Source organism: Hippocampus guttulatus, chromosome 12, assembly GCF_054856545.1.
Source record: "Hippocampus guttulatus isolate MCC_2025c chromosome 12, RoL_Hgut_1.0, whole genome shotgun sequence".
Lineage (NCBI taxonomy): Eukaryota > Metazoa > Chordata > Actinopteri > Syngnathiformes > Syngnathidae > Hippocampus > Hippocampus guttulatus.
The window spans coordinates 14903149-14925940 of record NC_141272.1 but is presented as its reverse complement, the minus strand read 5'-3'; the positions used below and the strand labels follow the sequence as shown (position 1 = coordinate 14925940).

The window sequence follows — 22792 nt, the reverse complement described above, 5'->3', positions numbered from 1 at the left end:
TAATAACCACTGATTTAAAGTAATTAATGGTGAATGTCGTTTTAAAAAAAATACTCAACATTTAAAACGTCATTTTGATTTGTCTTCATTGCCCATTTGGTCTTTGGGGTCAATTAGCAACACGTGTGAATTATTTACACGTCTAGCTTGGTCTTGGTGACACTTCCGCTGTTGGTAATTGTACCACGGACACATGACGCGGTTTGCCTCAACTGGTGAACATGAGAAGGCTGGTGTTGCCATGGAAACGAGTCTTCTTCGCGTCCATCTGCCTCGTACAGCACAGTACGAGGCAGATGGACGCGAAGAAGACTCGTCAAATTAACGGAAAGCAACCCAGAACCACAAAATGCGTGCTATTCAAATTAAAATGAAACAAAGGTTCTAAACCCGTGTTAGGGTTCCAAACAAGGTTTATGATTTCATCGTTAGACTTTCACAAATTAAAGAGTTCATACCTTGTTTGGGGTTTGTCAAGTGAGTTATCAAGACATGGTAGGAACTGGAAATGATCGTTTCAGGTGGAGATTATAATTGCAAACAAAATGGGTGGGGTTTAAAAAAAAATCCAACCTGCGTTTTTAAAATAGGACTTCACACTTTATTATTATTATTTTGCCAGAATCAATTGATGAATTTAGACGTTAAGGTTTTAATGTTAGGTTTCAAATCTAGTGTAGCTTTGTAAACAAGGCTAAGGATATTTCCAGTCTCACTCGTGGGTTAGAATTTCCAATCAATCTTTAATATAATTGTTAAGATTACGAAGTAGGATTTGAAACCAGTTTTGGGTTTTACGGCTGGGTTAAGTTTGCCAGATATGGTAAAATTTTCTCATTAGCTGGAATAGCCCATGAACGGTTTGAATAGTCGATGGATGGGTATGACATTAAGGTTTATGAAATCCTTTACAAAGACTAAACACGTCAAAATATGTCAGATGATTAAATAAAGGGCGTTCTAGTGTCTTCTTACTTTGAAAGGGTCCCCCCGGAAGTGTGGCACCGCGTGTAAATTTGACTTGGACTCAATCCGAAAGAACACCGTGAGGCGGCAGCAGGTAAAGGTGACAAGGAAGGAGGACAGAAGGAAAGAAAGAAGAAAAGGATGGACGGAAGAAGCGATTCGGACAAGAGGAAAATGTTGATGTCTTCGTGCGGGAGCTTGTACGACAGCAACAACTTGCTCATGCAGTACTGCAACAACAACGGTCAGTGCGCACACACAGCGAAACATAATATACAACACAGTCCATAATTAGCACATCCGTGGCTTTTTATTCTGAATTCCCACCCATTCAAATCGGTATATAAAAAATATACTAAATGTTCATCAGATGTAAACTAAAGCCCCGCTCATTTTCATCTTAAACGTATTGCTTTTTAAAATAAATTAATTAAAGGTGCAGATTTTATGCCATAATATCAACCCTTCCACATTTGGACAATATATGAATGTCAGTTTATAAGATCACAATATGCTCAGTTGATTTGTGTTAGCTCCAGTTGTCATTTTGACTGTTTGGTGTCAAATGTGCAGTAAGTCAGGAGACATTTTTCATACGCATTAGCGTCGAATGAGGTTGCATCGTCTCTGGTTGCATTTGCGACGAGATTAATTTGTTTTTGCTTCTGTACTAAAGTATTTTTCAAAACGACTTGAAAATGTATAGCCTGGCTGTGGTGTGCATGCCAAAGCAACAGGTGGCGCTTGAGCCCCAAACCGTGAGGGCCTTTTACCCAATCATACAGGAGGAAGAAAGTAATTTCATGATGGAACATTTAATGGTTTTGAGCATTAAAATCAATGCACGCTTTGTTTAGAGCGTTACATTCAATTGTTGTCTTTCATGTTACATTTCTGCCCTTATTTTTCTTCATTTAATGTTTTCCCTTTTCAAACATTACATTTATTGAACATGGTTTGTTTGAATGTTACATTTAGATTTTTTTTGTGTGTGTGTGTGTGTCTAGAATGTCACATGAGGTGACGTTTTGCTGTTTTGAATGTTACATTTAAAGTGTTTTGTTGTTTTGTACGGAAGTTTGGGCTGTTTTGTGTGTGTGTGTTACGTATATGGCATTTTGCTGTTTTGAACATGAAAGATTAGGGCTGCATTTAAAAAAAAAAAAAAAGATTAATTGAATGGAATTGATTTTCATTGTTGGAGTCCAATATTGATTCATAAAACCGTATGTCAATCCTTTCTTCCCATGAAGTGACTTCTCGCATCACGCGAGAGTAGCATATCAAAACAAGGTGGCGGAAGCACTGGCATCAGTGCCACCCAGCCTGAAGGCAGATGTCTGAAAGTTTTTTTTCTCTCCAAAAAACACAATGACAGCAATGTTAAAATAAATTATGTGTGTGCGTGTGGTTTGTGTGCGCGCGCGCGTGAGCGTATATGTTTTTATGTGACTTTGCATGAATGTGTGTGTTTCCAATTGATTTTGCACTGATTTCTATGTGTCTGTGTGCGTACGTACGTGCGTGTACATGTGTGCTGTTGAGCTTGTGCTCCCTGCAGCATCTCTTCCGTGTGGTGCCTGGTTCTACGGATGCCAGTGTGTGCAAGTTTGCATTTGCGTGCGTGTAAGGCGATGGGAAGAGACAATAGAGCCACAGGGGGATGGAAGCAGGAAGTGGGCGTGGTCTCAAGGAATGGTCCAGTGAGAGAGGGAACAGGGGTGTGAGGACAGGTGGGAGGAGTGAAAGTGTGATGGAGGCGCATGAGGGTGGGGCGGGGAGGGGTGGGGTTCCGGGTGATGAGGAAGAGGCTGGGAGAGGGGGGTTGTGCTGAGTGGACGTGCCGCCTCCTTGACTGTTGCTCTGCGGACTCTTTGATGGACAGCAGCCAGCAAACCGGTAATATGGCAGGTAGGCCGGACCAGATCCAACTTCATCTTCATCTTCATCATCATCATTAATGTCTTCCCTCCCCATTCTCTTTGTGTTCATTATGGTACTTGCTGACTGTGATCATGTGACCTCATCTCATCTCACCCTGATGCAATCTTTGGCGCTGGATGAATAGCAAGCAGATATTACATGTTATTGTGTGTGTGTGTGTGTGTGTGTGTGTGTGTGTGTGTGTGTGTGTGTGTGTTTCAAGGTGATATTGATCAGTTGTCCACAACCTTTTTTGTGGCACTGTTTCGTGTACAGTGTTTGTTCTCTTGCTCTGTTGAGGTTTGTCGATTGCACCCCCATGCCATTTCAAATTTTTGAGAAATGATTTTTACGGGTTTTTACAGTATAAAGGCAAGTCCCAATTTTGCGTGGTGCGCCTTCAGTGTAATACCACATTTTGCCACGCCATGCCAGGCCGCACTCAGCCCTCCCGGACCAAATGCCGCAGAATGAAAAGGAAGAAAAAGAGGCAGAGAAAGTCCTCAACTACTGCCAGCACCAGTATACAGATTAAACATTTGTTTCGTCCTCGTGTAAATAATATGCGATTTTTCACTTAATTTTTTTAATGTAGTGTGTGCATTTATCATGATTTAGAATTTGTAAATATTCATGACTTGTCGAATGAGCGTTTGCGGATCAGCGGATACACACATTTATTTTTGACACAAACCTCACAGCTTTTCAAGATATTTTGACACACACAGGCCTCATATATTCACACGCGTGGAAAGGCCATCTCTTCTCCGTATGCGAGAAACCAGTGTTGCTGATCTTCCATTATGTGTTTAGTCGGGGAAACCAAATTCAACTGTGATTTATTTCCGTCAACCTTGTTTTGATGTTCTTCTTCTCTTTGTCTGCTGCCGCACCGACGTAGAAGCAGAGGTAACATCAGCAGGCCTTCTATAAAGAGAGAAAGGCTCGTCCGTTTTTCAATTTTTAAAACCCTTTAATGCACCTTGTAAACTGATAACATGATAAGCTGTCCACTGTAGTAACCTCTGTCCCTGAAGGGGTTAAACGAGAAATGGGAGCCGAGACGCTGCCTTCTCACGGGCGGATGAAGGATGGTAGCTAGTGAGTGGGATGTCGGCACGTTAGCAGTCGTGGTGTCAAACACTTGGAACTCTTTAAAGTCAGTCATAGTCAAGATGACTTTGAAGTCAAGATGGCGCCCGAGTAGGCAGCCGTCAGCAAGTGCTCTCATGAGCCTTGCTTTTTTTGTTGTTTTTGTGTTTGTTTTGTCACTTTGTGTTTGTTGTTACGTCTAGTGGACCTGATGTGGACTTTTTTCAGCATTTTTTGGCCACGACATTCATCAAGGAGGAGACTCTGTGCTTGGTGGTTGCGCCTTCACGGCAGCATGGGTATACCAGCACTGTTTTTGACTGGGAGGAATGTCGGCGCCATTTGACTGTCGTTGCTGGACAGTCCCGGGGCGCTTGCGCCTGGAATGGGCAGCATTTTTCACAGCCCCGCTTTGTTCAGCGGAGAGATCGGTGCTGTTGAATGGTCTGCGGCTGGATGGATGCAAGTCTTGAGGAGCCGACGATGAAAAGAAAGGAGCGTTAGCGCGGAGCGCCGATGCGGATTTGGAGCTCGGAGTCGCGGCTTGGAGTTTGAAGCGGATTACGTGGGACAGGAGAAGTGAACTCATCTCTTTTCGTCAATGGACGCTACAGCTTCGTGTTTGCTTTCAAAACTTAGCTTGTAGCAGAGGTGTGCACATTTCCAGCATGACGTCTCTGATCCACTGGAGAAAGGACACTTTGATCCTCTCCTCTTTCATCTATAACTGCTTCAGACAACAAAGTGTATGCAGAAAATTGTTGAAGATTGCACGACTGTCTGTGTCCTATCAAGTCAAGTCAACAGTATTTATAGAGCACTTTCAAACAGCCATCGCTGCATACAAAGTGCTGTACATGGAGCAATTTAACATGCACAATAAACCGTAAGACAAATCGGTAATAAAGGCAGTAGAAAGCACCAAACAGTAAAACCAAGAAGAAATCTAAGTCATGCTGAGTCGAATGCCAAAGAATACAAGTGAGTTTTGAGGAGGGTTTTGAAAATGGGCAGCGAGGAGGCTTGCCGAATGTTCAGTAGGAGGTCATTCCAGAGAGAGGGACCAGCAACAGAAAAGGCTCGATCCCCTCTGAGCCTCAGTTTAGTTCTTGGTACTTCTAATAAAGTCTGGTCCACAGACCTGAGGCGCCGGGCAGGTGTGTAGGGGCGGATGAGCTCAGAGAGGTAAGGTGGCGCGAGATTATTCAGAGATTTGAAAACAAATAAGAGGATCTTGAAAATAACTCTAAAATGAATGGGGAGCCAGTGAAGGGATGCCAGAGTAGGAGTTATGTGCTCCCTCTTACGAGTACCAGTCAAGAGGCGAGCAGCGGCATTCTGGACCAGCTGAAGGCGCTTAATGGAGGACTGGCTGACTCCAAAGTAAAGGGCATTGCAGTAATCGAGCCGGGATGTGACAAAGGCATGAATTACTGTCTCAAAGTGTTCATGCGAGAGGAGAGGTTTTATTTTGGCCAGCTGTCTAAGCTGTCTAAGGTGAAAGAAGCTATGTGTTGTGTTGTATTATTTTTGTTATTTTGACTTCAAAATGGCGCGAGAGTGGCTGCCTTTACAGCAGCTCCTATATTTTGTTGTTCTACTTCTTCCTTTCATAACTTTGCTGCTGTGAATTGGGAATTTCTCCATTGCGAGACTAATAAAGGTTTTCTTATCTTATCTTATCTTATAAAAGTGAGTGCGTGTGCGCGCACACTTACCATGTATTCAAACCAACCGTTGTAGCGATTGTGTTGAGGAAGTGAGATGTTCTGAATAGACTGGTTCATTGTAGATCTTTCATTCGTGTTCCATCTTGATGTGGTTTATGCAAAAGAGGCTCGGACTGCTCCAGGTGTACATTATCGGTGGTGTGATTGGACCAGACGCCCAGAGAGTTTTGGAAAAGCTGTGTGTTAAATGCCGTGCTGTGAACGGGACTTAAAAATGACACTTATTTTGGTCTCGGTAATCCACTTTGCCAAGGGTGGTGTCCGCAAAGAGGATGGGTTAAGGTTTTGATTGGGTGGAGGAAGGGGCGCTAGGGGTGATGGGTAGTGTTAATGTTTGTGTCATGAGTTTTGTTATATTTATGAATTTGTAAAAAATTAATGCACTTGTTTGTCTTGCGAAGAACAGCAGAGTTGCTTTGTTTTGGTTTACTTTTGAATTATTAAACATGATTAGGTTTCGTGTAGGTTCTTATTGTTCCACTACCCTTTGAGAAAACTTAGACCCTCCCACACACTCACACACACTATCATGAGTACCCCCCCCCCCCCCCAAAAAAAAGTCCCAAGGACCTATACCCGAGAAGACACAGGAAGTTTTGATGTTTTGGTTAAAAGCAATCAATTGGGCTTGGACGTGCTCTGGTCAGTTTTCAAAAGGATGCAGCCCCCGGCAGTTTGATGTAGCACCATGAAATTTGCTCGACACCTCGATCATCAATAGACCCTCAAAAAAGTCTCAAGAACCCATGACTGAAAACACACAGGAAGTGTGACCTTTTGCTTCGAAGCAGAAATTTTCCTCTCCATGAGGCCAACCTAAATGTTCAAAATACTTCAGCCCCAAAAGACGGTATGACTCGGTGACATGAAGTTTGGAAGGCAAGTCTATTACCAGTCGACCCACAAAAAAAAGCTCAAGAAATCATGACTGAAAAAACCTCCAGAATTCTGGCATTGTGGTTTGAAGCAGTCAAATTTGGCTCAGTTGGACGCTCCAAAATTCCCCCCCCCCCCAAATTCTGCCGCCAAATGTGATTTATCATAGCCACACCAAGTAGCAGGTATATCTGTCACAAGAGGATCCTCAAAAAGGTGTCTAGAAGTCATGCTTCAAAACACACAGGAAGTCGACCATTTAGGTTTGAAGGAGGCAATTTTAGCTCAGTTGTGCACTCTACAATTCTGAAAAGAAATCATCCCCACAAGCTAGTTTGACCTAACGGCAAAATCAAAACCCACCAAAAAATGGCCTCAGGACCATGCCTAAAAAGACACAGGAAGTCTGCCAGTTTGTTCAGAAATAATCCATTCTGGCTCGGTAGCAGTCGCCAGAATTTTCAAAAGAATTTAGATCCCGAAGCTGATTTGACCTAACAGCAAAAACATTTGTAGGAATGCCTATCATGAATAGACCCACAAATAAGCGACCTTTCTTCGCCTGATTTTCCCCTTTCCAAACTTGATAACTTGCCATGGATCCCCAGCTAAAATCCGTGCCCCTCTCTGCAGACGACACCATATCGGCGGCCAGCAACATGGAGATGGAGGACCGCGTGTCTCACCTTGAGCAGAGGCTTCAGCTTCAGGAGGACGACATCCAACTCCTGAAGGCGGCTTTGGCCGACGCCTTGCGCCGCCTGGGCTGCTGCGAGGAGCAGAAACTGGCCTTGCAGCAGCCAGGGGGCGCCCACGCCGCGAGGAGGTCTCTGCCCGGTACAGCTCCGCCCGCCAAGGGTGAGTACGATGATGAAGAGAGTGGCTACGGCTAACTAGCTTCTCCGCCTCAAGAACGTATTACACACAAAAAAAAGAGTGATATCTTTGGGGAAGTTAGTGCTTGGGGGTTGGGTTTAAGGTGTTAGATTTCGGATCCGGGGTTAGTTTTATGGTATGAAGAATCACTGAATTAAGTACACAAAAATATTTAAAACATTAAATACAATCAATCATATACAAACGAAGGTTTGTACAGTTTTTTTAAAACACTTTACATGTACTGAGAAAAACATACAGTACATCTCAGTCGTTATTTCGCCACTAGCATCCTACACTAACATTAGCGTCACCGGAGGCGCAAAAAGTATCCTGTGTTGCATTGTGTTCAGTTCGTCAGCTACTTCAGACTCTTCCTTCCAAGCCGCTGAGCAACGGATACATGCAACACAAACGCCTTCTCTCATCACCGTCATCACCCAAGAAGGACGTGCTGCTCTCTATCAAGAGGTAGATATATACATACCTTAGTATACAGATACTTATAAAGCTATAGATACATTTATATGATGTGTCTGTCAAGGAAGAGCATGTCGACAGAACGGCTCACGCTGGCCAGGAGGGAAGCGGCGGCGGCCGAGAGTCGAAGTCGAACAACCTCATCCAGCAGTTCCACAGGCGGAAAAAGGTCAACCCTTACTGACTTTTATCACACTCTACTTATGTATATTTTAAGACAATTGAATGCATTTTTTAAAAAGAATACAAACCCTATTCCAGTGAAGTTGGGACATTGTGTTAAACATAAATAAAAACATTTTCAACCTATATTTCAATGAATGCACCACCAAGACAAGGTATTTAATGTTCCAACTTATAAACTTTATTGCTTTTAGCTACTAATCATGAACTTTTATTTTATTTTATGCGTGGAACACGTTCCAAAAAAGCTGGGACAGTGTCAAGTTTACCACTGTGTTAAGTCTCCTTTTCTTTTCACAACATTCAGTAAATATTTGGGAACTGAGGACACTAAGTGCTGAAGCTTTGTAGGTGGAATTCTTTCCCATTCTTGGTTTCAGTTGTCGTAATTTACGCTTCATAATGCGCCACACATTTTCAGTGGGAGACAGGTTTGGACTGCAGGCAGGCCAGTCTAGTACCCACACCGTTTTACGATAATGAAGACACGCTATCGTAACAGGTGCAGAATGTGGCTTGGCAATGTCATGCTGAAATAAACAGGGGTGTCCATTAGAAAGACGTTACTTAAATGGCAGCAAATTTTAATTAATTGTGCCCTCACAGATGTGTAGGTTATCCATGCTATTGGCACTAACTCCGCTCCATACCATCACAGATGCTCACTTGTGAACTTTGCGTCCATAACAGTCCAGATGGTTATCTTCCACTTTGGCCCGGAGGACACGACATCCGCAATTTCCAAAAACAATTTGAAACGTGGACTCATCAGACCACAGAACACTTTTCCACTTTGCATCAGTACATCGAAGATAAGTGCTATTTACCATTAATTACATTTAACCATTTTTAAAAAATAAATACAAAACGTTAAATGTGTATATTAACTACTAACTAGTTGATAATTTTTCAGTTGATGATTTAAAATAACATCATCAATCCATTTTCTCCCGCTTATCAGGGTTCGGGTCATAAGGGCAGCAGCTTTAGCAGGAAAGCCCAGACTTAATAACTTAATTAACCAATTATTTCCATAGACAATTACATTAAATTAATCAATACAGGGAGTGAAAGAGAGAGACGGAGGCAAAGAGAGAAATTGCGCAGCATGACGTGACGTTTTTTAACGAGTTTATAACCAGAGCCCACATGTCCCACGGTCATGGAACTCGGCACGCGTTCTGACTTTCTGCTCATGTTTTATCGAAAGCTTAGTCATAAGTCAACATTTGTCATTTGCGTGCTTTTAGCTTGCTATGTGACATGGTAAAAATATTTGGAAAAACTGCCAATATGATGTAGTTGTACATTTCTAACAACAATTTATCCTGTTGTCCCATGAAAAGTAAACATGAGATGGTGCAGCGGAACCTCGTTGCAGCCGCTGATGGCATCGCGTTTCTCATTGGAAAATGGGTGGGGCATAGTTGAGTTCAGGAAGTGAGTGCTGATTGGTTGAGAGCATCATATGAGTTGGCAGACTGGAGGAGGAAGTGTCCCAAGTGTTGCTGAGCACCACAAGCACACATTCACAAACACGCAAGCACTCAGTAACGGTTAGGGTTTGCTGTAGAGGACTCAAGCCGCCATGAAGAAATCAGTCAGGTAAACTAACTTCAAATCGATGTTTTGGTCAATCTAGTGCATCATCGTGCAGCTTTTCTAGGCTAAGTTGCGTTTATAATGTAGGATGTTGCAAGTGACACTTTCAATTACCTCCTGGTCTTGCGTGGTTGAAGTTTGTGGAGTGTAATTTGAAGTTATATTGACAGACGGGGCGGACTAACCACACGCACGCACACACGCGCGCGCGTTGTGTTGAGGCCGATGTAGAAGTACTGTGCGCGCGCGCGAATGGGTTTCATCCGTGCACGTCTGTGTTTGCGCATGTTAGGTGGCTTTACTTATTGACTGGAGCAAATGCTGGAGGGTGTCCGTCTGGACACACTTGGGTGGATTATGTTGCGTTCAAGTGCTCCTCCTCGCTTGTGTAGTTTGGTAATACAGTACTGTAATTCATGCAGCCGGACCTGATGTCTCATTCAGCAGTTTAACGCTAACGTGCGCACACACAGGAGGATGGATTTTGTTGTGTTCAAGTGCTCCTTTCATGTATTCTTTCTTTTGTAACAGTTAGTTTGGAAATATCGTTTTGTTATTTGAATATGATGATTACATTACATACACATACACTCTTGCACCAAAATGAGTTTTACTGCAGCTTTTTATTTGAATAGGATGATTACATTACACACAGACACTCACTCACTCAGATAGACAGGCACAAAAAGTATTAACTGGAGTGGCGTGTGTGTGTGTGTGTGTGTGTGTGTGTGTGTGTGTGTGTGTGTGGTTTTTGCGAGTCCATTAGTAGCAAAGTAACAACGCATTAACGTTCCCACATTTGCCGACAAAGAAAAACATGAAGTCTGTCACACCCTTCAAATCGGAATTTCATTATAACTAGAAGTTAATTTCATGCACATGCAAGAACTGGTTGAATCCAAAGTGAAAAGAAATGACAAACAAACACAGGGCACGCAACTTTAATCAATATAATGTATTTCGTGCCAGCTCAGCACAAACACACTGAATGTGTGCGTGTCTGTGTTTGGACATTTTGATTTGCTTGTGTGTGTGCGCGCTCACGTCCATGAGTGCAGATACACTTCGGTATGTGTGCATTTTGGTGTTTGGACCTTTTTGTGTATGTCAGTGGGCGTTTTTCATGTTTTTTTGGGCGTTTTTCATGGTTTATCCGTGGGTTTTCAATGATTCTATTAAACACATTTCCAATGGACTTATCTGTGTCAATTATACTCAAGATTTTTGCGATTCGTGGGGCAGTCTAGTTCGCTTGTGTTTTCTCCCCATGAATTATTCCAACAACAACAAACATGTGGGGAGCACTTGAAAACAACACAAACCTCTGAAAAGATGCGTTGTTTGTGTGTCCAGAGAAGGATTATGATATGATGATGATGATGAGCACACATGACTGAATAGCGAATCAGCAGACTATTTCTAATTGGTTGTGAGAAGTGCTCGTCAAGTTGGTGCTAGTGTTGGTCCCTTCCATTTGGACCAGAGCCCACCGGCTGTGGTTAAGTACCCAGCATGGACTGCTCTCATTAACGTCTTGCCTCGTTGGCCAGGACTGGAACGCCTGCACACACATTACTGGAGACAAAACAAGTCTGTTTGAGTTGCTCAGGCTTTTTCCCTTTTGCATGGCGTGCAGTGACCATTTCCATGCATACTGCCGGATAAAGTCAACCACTTTCATTCCACTGCGATTGGCTGGCAACTGATTCAGGGTGTCCCCCGCCTACTGCCCGGAGACGGCTGGGATAGGCTCCAGCACCCCCGCGACCCTAGTGAGGATCAAGCGGTTTGGAAAATGGATGGATGGATGGACTTTCATTCCAATCCTGACAAGGAACAGAAAAACAAGACAATCGTCACTCAATATGAAGCTAAACTCATTCACTCCCAAAGACATTTATGTCTTTTCAGACTTCACACATTCAATCCCATGTACTTAGGTTTTCTTTTTTCCTAGCTTTTTTTTTTCCCAAGACTGAAAGGCTTAAAAAAATTTTTTTTTTTATTCGGGTCTGAAAATGGCTGGTACTGAATGAGTTAAGGCTAAAAGGATCGTTTGGTCTAAAAGTTTGAGGCTATCATGTAAAGCTACATTCTGGGCTAACATGCTAAGACTGTATGTTTGTCTTACATGCTTGAGGCTAAATGGTACGTTTGGATAACGCAGGGGTCCCCAACCTTTTTTGCCCCACGGACCGGTTTATGTCAGACAATATTTTCAGGGACCGGCATTTAAGGTGTGGCGGAAATAATACAACAAAATAATATGCTATGAGTTGCATGAAAACTGTGGCGTTTTCGAAATATAATAACAATAAAAACAAGGAGCGTATAATCTGGCCGCAACACTCAGATCGCGATGGTGATGTTTAATGCATTCAAAATACATTACAATGCAAATTCAAAGTGCATGAAAATGACGACTCACCACAGCCCCGAGCTTGATTTTCTGCAACCAGACGGTCCCATCCCGTGGTAATAGGAGACAATGACACCTCAAGTTGTGTTTTATGTCCAGTCTACTTCGTAATTTTGTTTTAGTCGCCGTTGCTGCAGAAAACCCCCGCCTCACACAGGTAGCATGTCGGAAATAGCAACAGTGCTATTGTTGCGATCTCAGAATAGTCAGCCATAACTTTAATCCAGTAGTCTCGAACGTCCTTTTAAGGCCGCCGTCATTTGCGATCTCCAGCATTTTTTATTTTTTTTTTGCGTAATCTGTCACGTGACGCACAAGCGTGGTTTGACGCGTGTCAAGCGTGACAGAGACGGATGTAACGGAGAATCCGGTAATTTTTCAAAATAAAACATCTTTCATTTCCGAAATAAATAAAACGGAATTAAGGCAAGTTCTTTCTGTGCGGCCTGGTACCGGTCCGCAGACCGGCGGTTGGGGACCCCTGGGATAACATACCAGAGGTTATCATGCTAATCCACATGTTCAACGAAACATGATGGAGGCTAAACTGGACAATTGAGGCTAACATGCTAAAACACCATGTTTTGGAAAACATGCTAGAGGCTAACATGCCCTTTTCCCCCCCAATTTCAGTAAATCCAAAGAATGCACATATAATGCAGGTAAGAGGACTTCTCTTGTATTATTATGATTTAAGCAAGATTATATCTTTAGATTTTCCATCTTTCCCACTCTCTTCGTCCCTTCCTCAGAGGATGGCTACGTCAGGATGTTCCTGCGCGGCCGTCCGGTCACCATGCACGTGCCAGACCAGCTGAGAGACAGTTACAGTTTAGACCACAAGGTGGTGCTACCAGACCACAAACTCAAGCTGGAATGGGTGTATCCTTCAATGAGGATGGTAACTTATGCGATGCTTGGCTAGGCTATCTACGTAACCAAACATTTAAAGTTGAGTATCTACATACCCAAAACCAGCTAGCAAAAAATTTCAGAGATGCTATGCTGTGCCAAGCTATTTTATGTTATCTACATAGCCAGTAATTTAAGAGAGGAGTGGATGTATGCCCCAAAGTAACTAACAGACAATTTCACATCGAGATTCTATACTATGCAATGCTAGTGTTTATTTTCCATAACGGTGTGACTACAGCTACGGCTACCGCGGGCGCGACTGCCGCTCCAATTTGTACCTTCTTCCCACTGGAGAGATTGTCTATTTCAATGCCTCCGTGGTGGTCCTGTACAATACTGATGAACAGCAGCAAAGACATTACCTGGGACACAATGATGACGTCAAGTGGTGAGATGCTAAACTACAAGTCTATCTCACAATAAAAAGACACTTGGCTAACATGCTTGATTCTAAACACACACAGTAGGCTAACATGAAAACCGTTGTCTTTCCAGCTTGGGTGTGCATCCTGACATGGTAACCATAGCAACAGGACAAGTGGCGGGAAATACCAAAGATGGAAAGGTAGTTAACACAAGTGCACACAAACAGGCGAACATGCTAAAATTGATTTCATGCTCGCATGCGAGATGTTTTTTTTTTTTTTTTGTGTGTGTGAAAGAACTATCGCCACTGTTTTTATCGACCTGTACTTTTCTATGCATCCTAGACTGTAGTGTGAAACGCATTGCCAATGGGCGTATTAAATGTCATTCTCTAGCATTATGGCATGGCATTTATTGGAATTGCAGGAGTCACTGCCAGGGGTACAAATGACCGAGAAGAAAATGCAGCGACGATGAGGGTTGGGCATTTGAATTTGAACGATTCCGGTTCCTTGTTTCAATTCTGGTTCCAAATGATTTGAGATTCTGATTATTTTCGGAGTGTCCAAATTGCGTCCATCTATTTTTAGCTGCGTACAGCACAGACACAAATAACATTTGACACGGTCCACGTGTTGGTGTTCAGCTTCTAGCGCCTCACATCCGCGTGTGGGATTCTGTGAGCCTGAACACTCTTCATCTGCTGGGGTTTGGCGTGTTTGACAGAGCTGTCACCTGCTTGTCCTTCTCCAAGTCGGTGAGTAGCACCACATAGTGTTCAACTTACCTTTGTTTCGAAGTTCTGAAGTGTGATTTTGACCCTGTAGAATGGCGGCAGCTTCCTGTGTGCTGTTGATGACGCCAACGACCACATCCTGTCTGTGTGGAACTGGCAGAAGGAGAAGCAACTGGCTGATGTCAAGGTTAGTGTCTGAAGTCCATCTGGATGGTGTTTTTTCGGAATGCTAAATGCGCCCTGGCGTTTTTGCAGTGCTCTAATGACTCAGTACTGGCAGCCGTGTTCCACCCGATGGACGCAAACCTGATTGTCACCTGCGGAAAGTCGCATATTAACTTCTGGAGCCTGGAGGGAAGCACACTAGCCAAGAGACAAGGACTCTTTGAGGTAACCACTACAACATCATCACTTTTGGTTTGTTGCAGCAAAGTATGTGTATGTGTTTTTTGGCATTAATCTTGGACATGCTATGTTTTTTAAAACAGAAGTGGAATGTCAAAAATGTGTTGCATGGAGAATACTTGTAGTGGGATTAGTATTGAGCCCTGAGGTACTCCATGTATCAATTTTCGTGTCACACATCACTCATGTTTTGTATTCTTTGAGTTGGGATGAGTCAAATGAGAAGTTGTTCAACGTAGGCCATTTTATGGTTTCACTGATGTAAGGTTGCAAAAACAAAAAAAAAAATACAATTTCCAAAAGTGTAGCAAGAATATAAATGGATTCGGCATTGAGCCTTAAGGGACTGTGCAGGTCTCACTTCCATTATTACAGTATTTTTACATACAATTTTTTTGCAGCATTTTTTTCATCTTTCATTAATGCTTTTGTTGCTTGAGCCATATGCCATATCGCAAGTCATTTAATGTACCGATCTTCTAATTTATGACCTGAAAGTCAAATATGGGTTCAGCACTGAGCCTTGTGGTACTCTTTATGTGTTCTATCACATGCATTTTCTCTAATTTTAGCTGTGGTCAGCCTGAATTATAAGTGAATTGATGTGTGTGTGTGTGTGTGTGTGTGTGTGTGTGTGTGTGTGTGTGTGTAAAATATTTGTTTTTCACTGTAGAAACATGAGAAACCGAAGTATGTGTTGTGTGTGGCGTTTGCTGAGAACGGAGACGCCATCACTGGTGACTCCAGTGGAAACATCTACGTTTGGGCCAAAGGTACATCACATTATGTATACATACAGCAAAAAGTGTACTTTCATGGGCAAGGTGTGATCAGTCACGTTGTGTTGAACAAACAGGTGGGAATCGCATCAGCCAGGTATTGCCGCGGGCCCATGAGGGCGGCATCTTTTCCATCTGTGTCTTAAAAGATGGCACCATGGTGTCTGGCGGAGGGAAAGACCGCAAGTTGGCCCTGTGGGACCGTGAATACTGCAAGCAGGGGGACATGGAGGTCAGCATGAGTTTAAGATTACAGTCAAAGACACTTTTTAATTGCTGGATTCATTCTATATAGCGTCACATGAACCTTGGTCCATTTTATAGCCAGGTTTCACAATATCATATTGAGGATGAATCAACTCTTTGTGCGTCTGTCAGGTGGGTGACACGTTTGGTCCGGTTCGGGCAATTGCAGAAGGCAAGGGTGATGAACTCTTCATCGGAACCACCAAGAATGCCATCCTCAAAGCAGCCTTCCCTGACACGCTGACACCCATTGTACAGGTAAAACCATCCATAACACCATGACAATAGAATATGCTCACATGCTAAGCTGCACATCTGTATAAAATGGTCACAAACATGCTGAATTCCAAAATGCTAATTTTGCTAGCATGATAGCAGCTAACCCTCCTCTTAATTAAACTGACTATTCAATGGCTAACATGCTAAACTGACTGTTTGTCTAACATGCAAGAGGCAAGTGCACATTTAGCTAAAATGCTAGCAGCTAACATGCTGAATTGACAGTTAGATGTAGCCCCAAGACTGGATTTATTTACTGAGTTGCTGACTTTGGTATGTATTTACATTACTTGTGTTTCTGTCTTGCTAAATGTTGTGTGGTCTACGAACAGGGTCACACGGATGAGCTTTGGGGTCTGGCTGTGCATTCGCATCTAGATCAGTTTGTCACCTGCTGTCAGGATAAACAAGTTCACCTGTGGGACACAAACTCTCACCAGCCCATCTGGACCAAGAGCATCGAGGTCATTAAAAAAAAAGTTTATACCCTTAAAAGAGTGTTAAAAATGTCTCCTCAATGTTTCAAAGTACTAGTTAGAATAATTGTTGTTTGCTGCTCACAGGATCCTGGAAGATGTGCAAGTTTTCATCCAAACGGAGAAGTACTGGCGGTCGGCACCATGACTGGAAGGTATGCAAACTTAATATTGAGTTGGAATTGCTTTCTTATTAGTCGTGGAAGAATGGAAGTTGTTCTCATGTGCAGACTTTAGGGGTGTTCACACGGCACACATTTGCTCCGGCGCTGCACCGATGTATTTTGTTGCGATATATTTTACACTGCAGCAAATTGTGTGGAGCGTTCACACGTACAAAGCCGCTGAGCGTGTCAGCACCGGCACAGCGTCGGTGCAGCCCCACTTGCGTTCACACGGCAGTTTCTGCAGCGGAGCAAAACGACAGAAAACAAATGAGCTGTCGTGTTGGTTCTTTTTAAAATGTATACACAACTCAAGCGACTACTGGACAGGCACGTCCTTCTCCTTCTCGGTCTCTGTGCCTTCTGCTCGAGAGTGACCGCCCCCGAAAACGTAATCAACGATGACTTCAATGACACTCAGAAAAGCAAACACGTAATGTGCCAAACAGAAAATCAAGAGAGGAAATCACAAAATAAATTATATGGGGGGTGGGGGGGTTGTGAACACACAACAAAGGAACAAACTACACAAACAACTCCGAGACAGTCCAGTCTCCTACAAAAGGAAAGATGTTACCAGCCAAGTCTTCGTCGTTATTAAACAAACACATGACGGAGGTCCGACAGAGCACGAAAGCAACGCATTCTCGCCGTACGTAATCAAGCTAATTTGCACGTGTGAACGCTCTACTGGGGCAGCCCCGGCGTAGCACCGGACCAAATCTTGCCGTGTGAACACCCCTTTTGTGTGCGTAAGTGCATGCGTGCGTGTGCGTGTGTGTGTGTGTGTGTGTGTGCGCGCATGCACGCACTCACGCACACATGCATTTTGTTTTGCTTCTGTCTTTATTGGGTGTTTGTTTTTGTGTTTCTGTTTATTCAATGTCTATATTTGTATGTGTCCGTTACTGAATGTTCTTTTTTTCATGCGTGTGTTCTTTTTTTCTTGTACGTTTGTGTTTTCCTTTGCCTGTCTATGTACCTGTGTGGGGTTTTTTTTGGTTTTGTTTTCATCTGTGTGTTTCTGTGCATATTTGCTTCTTGTTGTTTTGTGTTTTTAGTTAGATGTTAGCATTTGTTTTTTTTATTGTGGTTGTTTTTGTGTGTCTCCTTCTTAATGTGTTTGTGTGTGCATTTCAGATGGTTAGTGTTGGACACAGACACTCGTGACCTTGTTTCTGTGCACACAGACGGCAATGAGATCATCTCCAACGTCAAATATTCTCCAGGTTAAACGCCAACAAAGCCTTCAGTATGTTAGCATTTGATGCTAACCTCAGCGCTAACCACAATGTATGTGTGTGTGTCAGACGGCAACTTCCTGGCGGTGTCTTCCCACGACAACTTCGTTTACATCTATGGTGTGACGGAGAACGGACGCAAGTACAACCGCATGGGAAAATGTACTGTGAGTATTAAAAATGAAAAAAATATCTCTCTTATAGCAACAATGCGCAAACACGTCATGTGATAAGGAAATACTTTTTTCTCTCCCTTAGTTTTTTCTACTAGGCTTATTAGACACAAACTTAGTAGAAAACATGTGAGGAAATATCTCCATGTAATGTATGGATTAAAAAATAGTTGTGGAATTTGATATTCTGCTTTCCACAGTAGCAAACACTTTCTGATTATTGTAATTAGCTTTTTACCAATATTACAGGAATAAATTTTGTCCTTGCAAAACAAGTACGGTAGTAAAATTGCCATGTGATGAGAAATACTTCTGTCAAAATTGTAATTAGCATTTTTTGCAGTCTTACAGGGACAAATTATGCCTAGCAACAAGTAGAAAATACGTCGTCTGACCATACTCTGTCAATACTTTTGTCAAAATTAGCTTTTTTTTAAAAAACGGTCTTACCGCAATGAATTCTGTCTAGTAACAAGTACTTACATCATATGAGCAGGAAATATTTAGTAAAAATTGTAATTCCTAATTACCGTTTTTGCTGGTCACAGAGGTACAAATTCTGTCCCCGTCACCATTTGGACGAATCGATACAAAATTGGGTGGACATGTATGTCTCCGATAACAGGATGCGCGAATGAGTCTCAAGGACCCATGCCCAAAATTAACCAGGAAGTCAGCCATTTTGTTCGAAGTTACCCTTTTAGGCTTGTATTTTGATAAACGCCATATAGAAATTTAGTCCAAATGGGCCCGAATCACAAGCATGTATTCTTGACTGATGCCAAATAATGGAGCCTTTTCTGTGTTGTACAAGATCACCATGTGGGCAGAGCATGAAGTCAGCGTTGATGATAACATCTCACAGAGTTAGAAAAATGAGCCCCCGACACCATTTTCACCAATTAAAATGAGACGCGTTGGATATCTGTTGAAACAGAAGGCATGAAAAAGTCTCAAGGACCCATGCCCGAAATGGAACAGGAAGTTAGCCATTTGGGTTTGAAGGAGCCATTTTGAGGAAATCCCTTTCGTAGCCCCCTCAAAAATTGGAAAAACGGAGAGACACAAGTTTCACTGATAGCCAACTAAATGGGTACACATGTCTGTCATGAGAGGATGCACTGGAAAGTTTCAAGGACAAACCTGAAATTGAACAGGAAGTCTTGCGTTCAAAGCAGCCATTTTGTGTGAATTCCACGGAGAAAAGGGAATTTCTAAGGTCATTTATTTCATTACTTATGATAATAGTTGTGATTTGTGTCGATGAATGTGTTCCTCAGGGTCACTCCAGCTTTGTGACGCATGTGGACTGGTCCAGTGACAGCCGCTACCTGGTCACCAACTCAGGAGACTATGAGATCCTATTCTGTGAGTGGTCTCTTCCACTTCCTGTGTGCATGTGTATTTGTGCGTACATAACTACACAGTAAAGGTGTTGCGTACTCCAGGGGAGGCGCCCAGTGGCAAACATGTGACCAACATGGACGCCGTGCGAAACCTCACGTGGGCCACGTCCACCTGCACGCTGAGCTTCACTACCTTTGGTAAGTTAGGCCATGTTGTGTTCACAATTATCAATCGTCAGTTAACCCCAGTCCATCGCAGGTTCCAGGTTTGCAGTCCCACTATTTTTCGAAGGTTTTTTTTTTTTGCACAGTTTATACCTTTAGTTCAGTCTCAATCTTGTTTAGATCTTGATGTAATACCACTGTAGACCACCAGGTAGCGGCACACTTATTTAGTTTGAGACCAAATTTGAAAGCAGAACGAAAAGGGAAGTATTTCAACACAGCCTAGTTTTTGGTGTTGCTGTCGGCCTGACTCTTATGCCGACACATTTTCAAATTCTGTTTTTCAGGTATTTGGCCAGACGGCGCGGATGGTACAGACATCAACGGCGTGTGCCGGTCACACGCCGACTCCCTTCTGGCGTCGGCCGATGACTTTGGCAAAGTGCACTTGCTGTCCTACCCGTGCTCGCAGCCCAGGGTCAGTTGCCTCCCTCGCCATCATTTTCTGTGCTATCTTGCAACGCTAACGTGTCGATTCCCAATCTTCCAGGTCATAGTAATTTGTGAAAGTTGAACTTTGGCAACCACTTTTTTTTTTGGGTCGGGGGGTTGTTGACAATGTTCCAACTTTAATTCAAAATTCTTCTTCACCTTGAAATTTTAGTTGTGCTCTTACTATGCACTTGAAACTTGCTAAAAATGGTGTCTTCCAGGCGCCGGGCCACGAGTATGGCGGCCACAGCAGTCACGTGACCAGCGTTGCATTCCTACATGATGACAGCCGCCTCATCTCCACCGGAGGAAAGGACGCCAGCATCCTGCAGTGGCTGGTCGCTTAGGTAATGCCTGCTCTGTGGCTTCCTTTCCACCGGGGGGCAGCACCCCTTTTTTACCAGGCACGTTAACACACGCATATGCTGGATGGAATGAATGTTTACTGTGGTACATTAACTGGTGTTTGGTGTTTAAAAAAAGTTGCAGGATGTGAAATGTAACCCCCCCACCAAAAAAAAAAAAAAATTGCATTAGCAGACTAACTGTGCCTGGATGATATTTACTCTTAAATTTAAGATCCGAACGTGGACTTTGTTTCATTGGCACTGTGAGATGAAGTTATGCGATTGCTGGCTGTACTGCGCTCCATTTAGAACATAAAAGATGCTAATGCTGTGTAGAAAACTTGACCTCGCAGATGTCACACGCACACACACACATGCACAAAATTGTGAATGTAAACAACCAAAACACTGTCATGTCCCTTTAAGAATGGCTCGGCTGCTTTGTCCCTCGGCTCCTTGGAGAAATGCTTTTTCCTTTCCTCCTCTTTGTGCTTGTCTTTCTCCTCCTCCTCCATCTCCCCATTTTCCATCTCCTCCTCCTCCATGGAGAAGGATAAGAAGCTGAAGAGGAGGAAAAAGCAAGAGGTGGAGGTGAAAGATGGCAAGGTGGAGGAAGAGAAGGTAAAGGGGGAGGATGAGCATCGAAGCAAGAGGTGAAGAAGGACAAAGTGGTTGAGGAGAGGAGGATCAGCTGTAGCTTTTCCTCCTTTTCCTTCTTCTCCTGCACCACCTTCTTCTCTTCCTCTTACTTATTCCTTCTCCCCCTCCTCCCTCAGGTCCAATCATGATTGTCCCGATGTCATGACCTGCTGTCATGCTGTTCATTTCAGTGCAAAATGTGCACCAGGTGGCGTTGCAATGCAACAAGTGCATGAGAGTTGCTTCTAAAGTGGTCAATAGATTTAATATATGCACTATATACAAATTATATGGATAAATAATGTGTAATGCAGTGTGTCTGCGTGGCCGTGCTATTTTAATATCGGAACGTGTAATATATAATTAATAGGATATGTCTGATGTGGGCATGTCACATGTAGTGATTGACAGGCAGCGTAACTGTGTTTGTTTAGCCTTCTTATTTGCTAATAAAGTTTTTACCCAATTATGGCATTTGGTCGTCCTTTTTGCCATCTCATCATCAATATAATTAAAACTAAAAAATAGATGCTGCTTCCTTTGGACATTATTACTCCTTTGTAAATCCATTTTGTTATTGTTACTCTCACCGTATATAAAAGAATAATGAAGCATAAATGATCACATTTTATTGGTATTAAATTAAGTATAATTTAGCAATTTAGCTTCTTTACCTTTTTTTGATACGGGAGTAAAAAACATAACACAAAATGTGTCAAATGCATCATGAGACATTTGATAAGCTACGAAAATGCAAATGAAGGAAAAACTTAATTCTGAACTTGAAGTGCCAATGAATGAGAATTCTAAGATTGCAGTTACTGTTTACAACACTAGAGGGGGACAGAGCTATACAGTATTGACACGTTAAATGAGTCAGTACTGTATACTGTACACCAGTGGTCCCCAAACTTTTTCCTGTGAGGGCCACATAACTTTTCGCTTCTCTGATGGGGGGGCCGGGATCAGTTTGTAACAGCAAAAGTGTGACTGCAAGAGTACCTAGACGTAAAAATGTATTGTTTCCCAGAAACCCACACAAAATCAAATAACTTTTTTTGATACACTCGCGGTATTAAAGACGTCTTTCTTCTCGGGACACACCACCTCCGCGACAGCATTCATGCATTTCTTGACAAACTCTCCTTACCGCTGCTTGCTATCAGTTGAGCAAACCGAAAGCTAGCCCGAACAGATGGCTGGTTCAGCTGAGCTTGGCGTACAAATGTATTTTGCTGAGCTAACGTTCCTCTTTTTAGCATTGACAGTTTGTCTGCTCTCATTTGCCCATGCAAAAAATCGTACTTGTTGTCGTGATGGGATTCGTAGTGTCTCCGCAGATTGTATTCTTTGAATACCGCCACCGACAGATGAGACGGACAATCTTTTCTTTGCATTGAAAAAAAAAATCGTTTCTCCATTTTGGGTTAAATTCCCTGTATTCTGAATAATGTTTTTCTCTAACCTCACCTTTTCGCCATGATTACGTTCTCTTTGAGAGGGATGGGGATTTAGGATTTTTTTTTTCTGGGGTTGCCAGATAACGGCACAGACCGCAGAAGGATGGAACAAATGTCACGTTATATGTGTTTATGAAATTGTTACGAGCTAATAGTTAATCATGAAAATAGTTCATAACTAAGGAATATTTTATTGCAAAAGCCGAATTTTATGATAAAATACAAATATACATAGATGAAAAATAAATCAAAAGACTCTCTGGTATTGTTCAGGGGGGCCGGACCAAATGTGGAGGCGGGTCGTAGTTTGGTGACCACTGCTGTACACGGTTGAAACTGCTTGCTAAGATTGGATTGCCGGCTCAATTAGCTTATCCTTGACCAACATAATGCCCTTCACTGATGTGCACAAG

General features: G+C 42.8%; 1 protein-coding gene across 2 annotated transcripts; it reads left to right on the top strand.

Moving 5' to 3' along the window:
• Positions 1–1039: 1039 nt before the first annotated feature.
• On the top strand, positions 1040–21388 carry eml2 (EMAP like 2). Of its 2 annotated transcripts, XM_086125454.1 has the most exons (23): positions 1040–1210; positions 7221–7445; positions 7817–7934; positions 8008–8112; positions 12784–12812; positions 12903–13032; positions 13304–13453; positions 13561–13630; positions 14078–14188; positions 14259–14354; positions 14423–14557; positions 15246–15345; positions 15429–15583; positions 15730–15855; positions 16209–16340; positions 16440–16507; positions 17657–17745; positions 17827–17924; positions 19211–19298; positions 19379–19474; positions 19789–19919; positions 20155–20280; positions 21057–21388. In XM_086125454.1, the coding sequence occupies exons 1-22, from the start codon at positions 1108–1110 to the stop codon at positions 20278–20280; spliced, it is 2481 nt and encodes an 826-aa protein (XP_085981580.1). In that variant the 5' UTR covers positions 1040–1107; the 3' UTR covers positions 21057–21388. The 2 variants fall into 2 exon arrangements, with proteins under 2 accessions (XP_085981580.1, XP_085981581.1); XM_086125455.1 differs by lacking the exon at positions 1040–1210 and adding an exon at positions 2798–2877 and having other exon boundaries at positions 20155–21388.
• Positions 21389–22792: the final 1404 nt, after the last annotated feature.